The sequence below is a fragment of the Monodelphis domestica genome, chromosome 4, assembly GCF_027887165.1.
Source record: "Monodelphis domestica isolate mMonDom1 chromosome 4, mMonDom1.pri, whole genome shotgun sequence".
In the NCBI taxonomy this organism is placed as follows: Eukaryota; Metazoa; Chordata; class Mammalia; order Didelphimorphia; family Didelphidae; genus Monodelphis; species Monodelphis domestica.
In genome coordinates, this window is record NC_077230.1 from 350,967,236 (window position 1) to 350,979,260 (window position 12,025).

The 12,025-nt window shown below is 39.4% G+C and overlaps 1 protein-coding gene across 1 annotated transcript; it reads left to right on the plus strand.

Annotated features, from left to right (window-relative positions):
* The first annotated feature begins 8,513 nt into the window (after nt 1-8,513).
* LOC130458894 (olfactory receptor 52P1-like) lies at nt 8,514-9,901 on the plus strand. Its single transcript, XM_056825899.1, has one exon. The coding sequence runs from the start codon at nt 8,514-8,516 to the stop codon at nt 9,453-9,455; it is 942 nt and encodes a 313-aa protein (XP_056681877.1). The 3' UTR covers nt 9,456-9,901.
* Nucleotides 9,902-12,025: the final 2,124 nt, after the last annotated feature.

Sequence of the window (12,025 nt, forward strand, 5' to 3'; positions counted from 1 at the left end):
TATATTAATAATAAAACCAACAGAAATTTTATTATTATCTCAATATATGCATAAAATCTTGTTGATAAAATGCAACATCCATTTCTATTAAAAACACTAGACAAGGGGGGCAGCTGGGTAGCTTAGTGGATTGAGAGCCAGGCCTAGAGATGGGAGGTCCTAGGTTCAAATCTGTCCTCAGACACTTCCCAGCTGTGTGACCCTGGGCAAGTCACTTGACCCCCATTGCCTAGCCCTTACCACTCTTCTGCCTTGGAGCCAATACACAGTATTGACTCCAAGAAGGAAGGTAAGGGTTTAAAAAAAACAAAACACTAGACAATACTGGAATAAATTGAACCTTTCCAACAAATGATAAGTAGCAACTATCTAAAACCATCAGCAAGCATTATATATAATGGTGATAAACGAGAAACCTTCCCAATAAAATCAGTAGTGAATTAAGGATGCCCATTATCAACAGTACTCTTCAATAATGTACTAGAAATGCTAGTTATAGCAATAAGAGAAAAAGAAATCAAAGGAATTAGAATAGTCAATGAGAAAACAAAGGTAATAAAAAACTAAACAAAAGAACTCCAGAAAAGTATCAGGATATTAAATAAGCCCATATATATCATCAACATTTCTATAAGGGCCAACAATATCCAACAGCAAGAGATAGAAAGAGAAATTACTCTTAAAATAACTGTAGACAATATAAAATAACTGGGAATCTATCAGCCAAGACAAACCCAGAAACTACATGAACACAATTACAGAACAATTTCCACACAAATAAAACCAGCTCTAAACTACTGGAAAAGCATTAACTGATCATGGATAGCCTGAACCAACAGAATAGAAATGATAACTATCTAAATCAATTTACATATTCATTGACATACCAATAAAACCACCAAAAATGATTTCATAGAATTAGAAAAAATAATAAAAAAATTCATCTGGAAGAACAAAAGGTCAAGAATGTCAAGGGAATTAGTGAAAAAAAAATATGAAGGAAGGTGGCTGAGCCACACCAGACCTTAAATTGTATTCTAAAGAGGTAATTATCAAAACTACTTTGTACTGGCTAAGATATGGAATAGTGTATCAATGGAATAAATTAGGTAACCAACACACAGGAATAAATGAAATTAATATGTAATTGGTGTAGTTGTGAACTAGAAAAACTATGCAAAGAGCAATTTGGAACTATGAAGAAGGGGCTATAAAACTATACTCTTTGATCCAACAATACCACTACTAGTTCTATATCCCAAAGAGGTTAGAGAAAATGTACAAGGATCTCTTTGTACAAAAATATTTATGGCAGCTCCTTTTGTGGTGGCAAAGTGAGGATATATCCATCAGTTTCTGGATTGATGGATGAACAAGGTATAGCATATGATTGTGATGGAATACTATTATGCCATAAGAAATGACAAACAGAACCATTTCAGAAAAATCTGGAAAGATTTATATGAACTGATGCAATGTGAAGTGAGCAGAACCAGGAGAACTCTGTACACAGAAATAGCAATCTTGTATGATGATCAACTGGGATTGACAGCTATTATCAACAATTCAAGATTTTAAGGCAATTTGGAAGGATTCATAATGGAAAAAATACTATCCTCTGCCATCAAAGGAACTGACCAAGTCAGAATCCAGATCAAAGCATCCTATCCTATTTTTTGCTTTATTTCTTTCATGATTTCCCCCCTTGTATATTCAATATGTATCCTTTTTTACATGTCAAATGAAAAAAATATGTATTGCATGATAGCACATGTATAACATATATCAGATTACTTGCCATTTCAGGAAGCAGGGTGAGGAGAGAAGGAGACAATTTGGATAGCAAAATTTTAGAAAACAAATGTTAAAAATCGTTCTTGCAGGGGCAGCTGGGTGGTTCAGTGGATTGAGAGCCAGGCCTAGAGACGGGAGGTCCTAGGTTCAAATCTGGTCTCAGCCACTTCCTAGCTGTGTGACCCCTTTACCCCTATTGCCTAGCCTTTACCACTCTTCTGCCTTGGAGTCAATACACAATATTGACTCCAAGACAGAAGGTAAGGATTTAAAAAAAAATTGTTCTTGCATTTAATTGGGGAAAATGCAACAAAATATTACTTGAAAAAAGATGAATGGTAGTTACTTCTTTATAACTTAATCAACAAATAGGGAATAAAACAATTCTTATTGACTGACTGATTATGATTGAACCTCTGGTAAGATTGAAAATCTCTTTTGTGAAGAAGGGGAAATAGATGAAGAAATAATAACTCATATTTCAAAGTATTTAATCCTTTTACCTTTGGATAAGTTAACTTTTTCTCCAATTTTTAATTTCCCCATCCATTCAAAAAGTTTAGATGATTTCATTCCTCAGTTTTCATCCAGATTTATCTCTCTAAATTAATTTGCTTTGGAAAGAGTAATGACATTATAGTCAGTGAATACCAGACTCTATTTCCCTTTTGCCATTTGCTTCTTAACCACTTTATGCACCACTTGTATGTAGCAGAGTCATTATAGTCTTGTGCCAGGACCCTGACGTTCTACACGTCAGCTTCAGCAGTTCGTCAATAACAAGTTGGATAACAAGCATTTATTAAAAGTCTACTATGTGTCAGGCACTTTGCTAAGCACTGCAGATATAAGGCAAGTCAAACAATAGACTCTGCTTTTAAAGAGTTTATGACATAACATGCAACACTAAGTATAAGCAAGATATATACAGGTCAAATGGAGATAAAATCGAGGGAAGGCAACAATATTAAGGAAGACTGGGAAAGACTTCTTGTAAAAGGTGGGATACTGACTGAGATTTAAAGGAAGCCAGGGAAGTCAGGAGGCAGAGAAGAAGAGGAAGAAAGTTCCCAGGCATTGTGCTAGGAACTGAGAATACAAAAAAAAAAAGGCAAAACCCAGTTCCTTCTTTTAAGGAATCCAAATTCTAATGGAAGAACTCACACTCTATGGGATTGGACCCATAGACATAACCTTATCCAATGGGTAGCATCTACTAGAGCTCATAAAACATTAGCATAGCCTTCAAAAATTCGTTGACACCTCCACAATAATGAATCATGGAAGGATTTCAGCTGAGGACCAACATCAATCAGTCAACAATCATTCTAATCACATCCAATCATATATTGGCTCAAATTTCAGTCTTGTCCTAGGCAGGTCCACTTATGTCAGGGAGACTTTCCTAGAGTATAAACTTCTAGAGGGCAGGAATTTTTGTACTAAATTTTCCTTTATTGAATGCCTAATTTAGGGCCTTGGGAAATTAATCACTTCTCTGTGTTCAGCAATGATGTTATTATGCATCCAAAGTAACTGAGTTTTAGACAGTCACCTAAAGTTAGCATTCAGGGATTAAGGTGTAATGCATATATGCAATGTGAATGTACACAATAATAATGGATAAAAATTTATATGGGCTTGTAAATTATTTTCACATTTGATCTTTATAAGCCTATAAGGTAGATACTATTATTATATCCATTTTACAGATAAGAAAACTAAAGCTGGGTAGCTCAGTGTATTGAGAGTCAGGCCCAGAGACAGGAGGTCCTGGGTTCTAATTTGACCTCAGACACTTCCTAGCTGTCTGACCCTGGGCAAGTCACTTAACCCCCATTGCCTAGCCCTTACCACTCTTCTGCCTTAGAACCAATGCCCAGTATTAATTCTAAGATGAAAAGTAAGGGTTTAAAAAAGAAAAAAAAAACTAAAGCTAAGAGGTTAAGTGACTTAAGTGACTTGTCCAGGACATCAAAGCAAGTAAATATCTGAGGTAGAATTAGAACTCAGGCAACTTTCTAAGGCAAGTCAGTTGCTTTATCAACTATACCATAATAATAAGTAACATTTATATATTACTTCATGGTAAAGCACATTATAGATCTTATATAATCTTCACAATAAATCTGGAGGAGAACGTACCATTACCTCCATTTTACAGAAAACTGACATTCAGGCAGTATTATTTGTCTAGGGTTACATAATCATTAATTGTCCAAAACTGGATTTAATCCCAGGTCTGCTTGGCCCCAAAGCCAGAGCTATCTACTATGCCATACTATAGAAATGGATGGCAAATTAAAATGTGCTCACTTCAAACAAAGCATATTCTCAGGGAGCAGAAAGGTGTTATTGTTTTTTTATTTCAGAGAGGAAACACTTCCTCTGCCAATTATCTTCAGGTTCTTCATTTCCTAAGTCTTGTAACAGTTAAAATTTAGGAATATGGGGAGACTGAGGCAGGTAGAAATTAGTTTCTCTCTGCAAGGAGTATTATATTTTTTAGAGGTTTATTAAGGATTAAGGATTAAAGAATATACAAGTAAGAAACATGTGCCTAGGCCAGAGGCCTAGACAAAATAACCTCACATCATGGAAGAGATGCCTCTGCTCCAAAATGGAAGTCCAAAAGAGGCCCCAAAACCTTTGCCACCATCTTAAATCCTTCCTCGATCTCGGCCCACCTCAGAATTCCCGTGAGATTACAAAGCATTTTGGGGAAGTGGAGCAAAGGCTTGTGGGGATTGTAGTCCTGTATTTGAATCTATTTTTTACATTCTAGACCAATAAGATACATGATAGCATCCTCCTTTCCCATTCCTGGTTTCTTGTCCTCCTCTCCTTCATCCACTAGCATCATTCAGTAATTATCTAGTCCAACTCTGGGCAACATGACAAAAGCTGCTTGGCTTTGGACTTCTTGACCTTTCACATCTCTACTGATTCTTCTCCCCCTCTCCCCCCAATTCTTTGGCACTGCCTTTGTGGCATGAAAAAGCTTTTTGGAGTTTTTTGATTGAGTTGGTATATCTGCAGCTGTCCCATTAGGAATTCCAAAATGCCCCTAAAAGGTAACATAATTGGTAGACTTTTCACCTACCTGTAGAACTCAGCACTTTAGTCAGGAAATGGTGCCCTATTTTAAAAGTGGTCAGAAATGGGGAACTGCTTCCCATCCATCTTAATGATGGGGTAAGGAGTGGGGAGAGACTGTGTAATGCATGAAAATTCTAGGTGAAGGTTTCCATGTGGATCATGGCTAGCATGATGAGCAGTTTCAGTGACTGGTGTTGCATTGAGTGAAAGTAAGGAGAAGAGACAAACATTTATTAAGCACCTACTATGTTCCAGGTTTTTGTGAAAATGCTTTACAAATATTATTTCACTTGAAGAGACACAGTGGGTGACTGTGGGTGAAGGTAGAGAGAAGAAGCAGCAGAAGGAAGAGGAAAAAAAGAGATATTTCCAAATAAATGGAGGTCAATCTAGAGATCAAGTGCAGCCAGCCTCTAGATAAAAGAATTGGGTACATGACATTATAGTCAGGTGGTGTTTTTTCACAGCCAAATATCCTGTATTTGACTATGGGCAGGATCCAACTTACTTTTCCTTGTTTATACTCATATAAGTGAAAGGGGCACATATAAAATAATCTCTACTAGAAGGGTTTCTTCTAGTTCTAAATCTCTTATGGTTCCCTGAAGTTCACAGAAGGGTCTCCATCCTCAGTGTAAATGGTTAAATCTCAATAACCTTTTTTCCATTTGGGGAAACAAGCCTCAGGTGCTGTGCGCTTCATTCAGCTCATACAGCAGCCAGCTAACTGAACCCCAAAGTATGGTTTAGAAATCATTTGCCCTTGCATTATTTCAGCTCTTCAAAGGCATGGCAAGAAGAGTTAACTCCATTTTGTGGATGAAGAAGTTGAGACCTAGAGAAGGGAGTAACTTGTCTGGTGTCACAACTAGCTTTCCTGTTCTGCTCTTTCTTCCCACCCCCAACTATGTTTCTGCTCATCTACTTTTTCCTCTGCTTTGAGGGTTAAAGCTCCTGAATGATATTTGTGCTGTTTTCCCCAGACTCAAGGCTTAGGCAGAAGTCAATTTTAGCTCCCTGTCCTACTCTGGAGAATTTCTTTTCCCCATGGAACTGTCATTAGAGCAAGGGATAAATACCTTGGGTCAGTTGGACTGCTATATCTTAAACCCTGTCAGAAAAGGAACCACACGGCAATTATTTTGTTTCCCAGGTCTTGGTAAATCTATGTCGGGGGAAGAAGGCAGTCATTTTGTACACAATATGCCTGGTAGGTACAGCTCTGTGAGAGATACTGGGAGGGAATAGCAAGGATGTGACAAGTTGAATCGTATATAGCCTTTCGTTCAATTATCCAATGCAAGCATCCCCATCCCCATCTAACCGAAGAGGAGGTAGGAGCAGGGAGGTACAATTGTTAGCCCAAGATGATGCAGTTCCTGGGTAGCCACTCATGGGGAAAATAGGATATCTCCTTGAATTCAACAACCTTCTATTAACTAGTACCATCAGAAACCAAGACCTAGAGAATGTTTTCCTTGACTCCACAGGTTACATTTCAAGGAGAGAGTTCTAAATTATCTCATGTGGAGGAGAAATCTGTTCCCCTTCAAATATGCTTCCAGTGCTTCTTCTGACTCTCAGATTCTCTGATTTTAGAATGGGAAAGGACTTTATCTCAAACCTACCCCTTCATTTTTCCTGTGAGGAAACTGAGGCACAGAAAGGGGAAATATCTTTCCCAGGGTCCAGTTGCAGAGATTAGACCAGAATCTGTCTTCTCACTCCCAGCTCAGTGCTCTTTCAGTGCTATCTCTAGTCAGTGTACAAATGCTCTCCAAAGTATCCCTTACAGGTATGTTTATAGCTCCTGATTGAAAATGTACATAACAGGGAATTTTTGCACTACCTCTCAAGATACCTGTTTTATTGTTGGATGATTGTAATGAAAAATTCTCAATTTTTCCAGCTGCTAAATTCCTATAGGCTGAAGGAATATTGAGCTCAGATACAATAATTCTTCCAAGGTAGCTGTAGAGGCAGCAAATGGCTTTGGTATAAGACTAGAGGGAACTCCATCTGGACAAGATTTAAGAAGAAAACTACAATATCTTACATTGACATAGCAATTTCTTCTGGATACCCTTTGATGTATACAGTACAAATAATAATAATGATAAGAGCTAGTTTACTTATGTAACTTTGAGGTTTGCAAAGTACTTCACATATGTTATTTAATTAGATCTTCACAATAATCCTGGATGTAGCTGCTACTATTATCTCCATTTCATGGATGAGGAAACTGAGGCTGAAAGAGGTTGCCTAGCTTCATACTATTGGTCAAATATCTGATGAAGTCCTCAAACCAAGATCTCCTTATTCCAGGTCCAATATTATTTATTATGCCAAGATTCCAGTTCATTACCTAATCTCATGCTAGCCCTATGGCTTAGCAGTTTGGAGTCATATTCTCTTTATGTAAGACAGTCTGTTCTCACAGAATTTGCTAATTAGTGGGGATATATGACACAAATATGGTTAACTTTAAAAACATCTGAGGGCTTTAAAGACATGCAGACAAAGTACTTTGTGGTAGTCAAGGCTGAGTAAGTTATTTTTCTAGCCAATTGTGGAGTTCAGGCAAGCCTTTATTAGGGAATTGCTATTTGAGTGGATTTTAAAAATGGATCGGAATTCCACAGCTGTTGGGAAGAGGGTAAAGGATGAGCAAATAAGGAGAGAGAGCATCTGAAGCAAAAGGAGCATTATACTCAAAGGTAGAGATTTGAGGACCAATTGAATACTTTGATGTGATACAGAATAATCTGTTTGGCTGGAGCATAAATTATAGGGAGGGAAATAATATAAAATAAAGCTAGAAATGTAGCTTTTAGCCAACTTTTGGAGTACCTTAAATGCCAAACAGAGAATTTTGTGTTTTTTATCTTAAGGTAATAAGGAATCTTTGAAGAATTTTGAGCAGAGGACTGATCATTTAGAGGGCTTTTCAAACTCTGTAATTCTGTCTGGCAACATAAAAAGTCCCCCTGGACTTGGGCCTGTGTTAGGATGGTAAATGTGTAAGTCAGGAAGGTACAGATACATAAAATATTCTGGGAAAATAATTGATAGGATTGGCTGCTGATCAGCCTTTGTCTTTCAAATCACCTTTAGAGAGTCTGTACTGTAGGCCATCTGATCCTTTGAACATGTGAGTAATCGCAGACAGATGGGAAGACAGATGGACAGCAACCAAAGGAGAGAGTAGACAGGAAAACAGTGGGAGGCAAGGAGGATGAAGGAGACACCTTTCCAAATGTTGCTACTATAGAACTAGGACCGAGATAATCTCATCCATCTCTCTGCCTCTGGATGCATTCATGGAAGGTAGGGAAGACTCTTGTTCCTCACAGAAGGGGATTGCATTTTTTCCTTTCCATGAGATCCTAATACCTAATAACCTCTTATCTGTCTAGAAGTTATTTTTACAGCCTAATCTGAATCCCTTACATTGCGTTGTCAGCCTTATCTCTATAGTGATGGATCCCGTTGCCTCCTTTTCTCTATGGAACACTACTTGGCACTCAGAGAAGGCCAGTGACACTCCTTGACCTACACCCATTTTATTGGAGAAAACCTAGTCCTTCCCCCACCCACCCGCCCCCTTCCTCTGCCTAGCCATGACACCAAATAACCGCAGCCATGTCCATCCTACTTCCTTCATCCTAATGGGTGTCCCAGGCCTGGAGGCCTCCCACTTCTGGATCGCATTCCCTTTCTGCTCCATGTACATCCTGGCTGTCCTGGGAAACCTGTTTGTGCTGTTGGTGGTGTGGATGGAGCCGGGGCTGCACCAGCCCATGTACCTCTTCCTCTGTATGCTCTCTGCCCTTGACTTGGTTCTCTGCACCTCCACAGTGCCCAGGATGCTTGCTCTCTTTTGGGCAGGAGTGGCGGAGATCACCTTTGGCACCTGCGCTACGCAGATGTTCTTTATCCACGGCTTTTCTGCGGTGGAGTCAGGCATTTTGCTGGCCATGGCTATCGATCGTTACGTGGCCATCTGCCGCCCGTTACACTACGGCACCTTGTTGCCTCTGGGGACTGTGGGCCGTATGGGTCTGGCCGCCGTGTTGCGGGGTCTGGGGCTCATGACCCCCATGACGTGCCTCCTGGGGCGGCTGCGTTACTGCCGCTGGGTGATCGAGCACTCTTACTGTGAACACATGGCTGTCGTGAAGCTGGCGTGCGGAGACACAAGGGCTAACAATGTCTACGGCATCACCGCCGCGACGCTGGTGGTGGGCACCGACTCCATCTGCATCATCATCTCCTATGCTCTCATCCTGCGGGCTGTGCTGGCGCTTTCCTCCAAGGAGGCTCGGGCCAAGACCTTCGGAACTTGTGGTTCCCACCTGGGTGTCATCTTGCTTTTTTACATTCCGGGTCTTTTTTCTTTTTATACACAGAGGTTTGGTCAGCACGTGCCACACCATGTGCATATACTCTTGGCTGATCTATACCTTGTGGTGCCCCCTATGCTGAACCCCATTATTTATGGGATGAAGACCAAACAGATTCGGGATGGAGCCCTGCGACTGCTACAGAGGCGCCCAGCTTAGGGCTAAAATCATTCTCAAGGGGAGATCACAGCTCTGCTCTCATTGCCTGGTCTAAGACCAACTAGAGACATAAGACTCCATGTCTAAAGGGGAGATGTGGCCTGTGCTCATGGGGAAAAAAACAAAGATAGGAAACCCATCCTCTGGGAGCTCAGGGGAAGAACATGTTCTTTATGACTCTGTCCTTGAGGAATACTCATTTGAAGGGGACAGAGATATCCCAGATCAGAGGAGCTCCCATTCCGGGATCCAAGAGCCAAGCCTGGACCATTCTCAGGGCCTGACAAAAATGGAGAGAAACAGAAATGGGTGAACATGAAGATCATGTATACAGGTTCATTGGTGCCAAAGGAAAACGGAATGGAAGAGACATCAGCTGTAAAAAGAGGGGAGACGTTTGGATTATATAAGATAAAGGATATCATTTTAAAATAAAAGCAAGTCTCTGAGGGGGCACATATTGACTGTGAAAACAACAAAGTAACATTATTTATAATGTATTTTATTTATTTTGTTTAAACAATTACTAATTACATTTTAATCTGGTTTGGGCAAAAATTTTTCTGGTCTTGTGAGGAATGGGTCAGCAGGCTCTGAGTTTGACATCTCAATAAGGTGGATAAAGGGAAGTTGATTAAAATAGGTTACCTGGAGGAGGTGTTTAGAGCCTGATTTCTACAGAATAAGGTTTCCTTTTGCTCCTTCCTCTATCTCTAACAACAAAATAAGTTTAGTTATCTCAATGGACCCTTCTCCAAAGAATTACAAGAAGAATAATTTAGTCTGGGCTATTCTATACATGATATCCTCAATCACCTTTTGGTCCTTATATCAGTTTTTCCACTTATAAAGTGAATCAATGATATGAATCAGTCACCCACAATGTATTGTCCATTGCTAGGGAACGCATAGCTTTTCTCAGGAAGGAGATGGGGAACGAAGTAGATCTATTAACTAGATCTCAACTCTAGAGGAGCTTGCTCATTGGAAGAACCTTGAAATTCATCCTGTTGTAAAGTGTACCACTCCAAGATTTAAGGAGTCTAAGGTTCCAATGCTATGATTCCATAATTACTCTTTGTCTAGGATCACATGTATTAGCACCCTGTTTGGATTTGGCCTTTAATCAGGCTGAGGAGAAATTCAAGATTTTGAAAAATTATCTCCTTGGATCCACATGACAACTCTGTGAGGTAAGCATTATAGGTATTGTTATACACATTTTGGAAATAAGGAATTTGGGCATTCCAGAGTTTAAGTGACTTGCCAAGATCCCACATTGGCAAGATTAGAAATCAAACCTTTCCTGACATTGAGTTTGAAGCTCTTTGAATTATACTATTCTAGTTCTCAATGTGTGATACTGGTTGAAGTCTTGTATAGGCTCCAGATAGGCAAGATTCTCAGGAAGGCAGGCTAACAGTTTAAGTATACATAGGCTCCTTTCTTCCCTCCTTATCCACTAAGGAAAGACCCAGAAGGAAAGGGAGTCCCTGACTCCCCCTAGGAAATAGCCATTTGAGAAGGCAGAATTTGAGGATTCATATTCTTGATTTTCTCCAGATGATTCAATCTTTACTGCCCACTTCCTCTATCCCCACATCCAAATAAGCACTTTAGGACTGTGGCCCCTTAATCTAAAATCTAAAGTCTGAAGAGATGTCAGAAGTCATTATAATATTGACTGTCATCTATATTAGGCTTTCAAGTTTGCATTGTTCCTTTTGTATATTATATCAGTTGATCCTCACCATAATACACTCTGATGTGGATGATATTATTACACAACTTTATAGATAGAGAAACTAAGACTGAATGTGTTAGCTGACTTGTCATTGGTCACACACTTAGTAAACTTTGGAGGAAAGAGTCTCACCTGCCTCCAAAATTATTGCAATACTACTCTCTCACTGCTTACAAGTGTATGAGAGCATGATATGTTTGCTTACATGGATCTCTACAATGTAACCCCTTGCATGGAGTATGGACTTTCTCACTGATCTGGCTCACCCACCACTGTTAAGTCTATATTCTCAGGAATGCTCTACCATCATTCACTTTATTTTTTTATTTTTTAAATATTATTTTATTGATGGAGAATATTTTTCCATGGTTCTATGATTCATGTTCTTTTCCTCCCCTCCTTACACCCCTCTCTCATAGCCAACGTGCAATTCCACTGGGTTTTAAATGTGTCATTGATCAAGACTTATTTCTATATTATTGATATTTGCACTAGGGTGATCATTTAGAGTCTATATCCCCAGTCATATCCCCATCAACCCAATCGTTCGCTTTAACTCAGACTTTTCAGAGTCATTGGTGTAACAACATAGTGGGAAGGGATACACTATCTGTACTCACCAGGATTAGGTCTTAAGCCTCCACTGGCATAATTCTGTTTCTACAAAATCAATTATTAGGAATGATGACTCTATTAGGTCTCAAACATAAGCATCTCTTTAATAATGAGGGGAAAACATTGTAATAATATTTCAGGTGCTCAATATCAGCAAATGTAGGGACATATCACATCCCACATATAAACCACGTCTCACTCTCCCAGTAAT

Bases quoted from the DNA above. Each gene is read 5' to 3' on its own strand.
- LOC130458894 (XM_056825899.1), top strand. From the start codon at position 8,514: ATGACACCAAATAACCGCAGCCATGTCCATCCTACTTCCTTCATCCTA.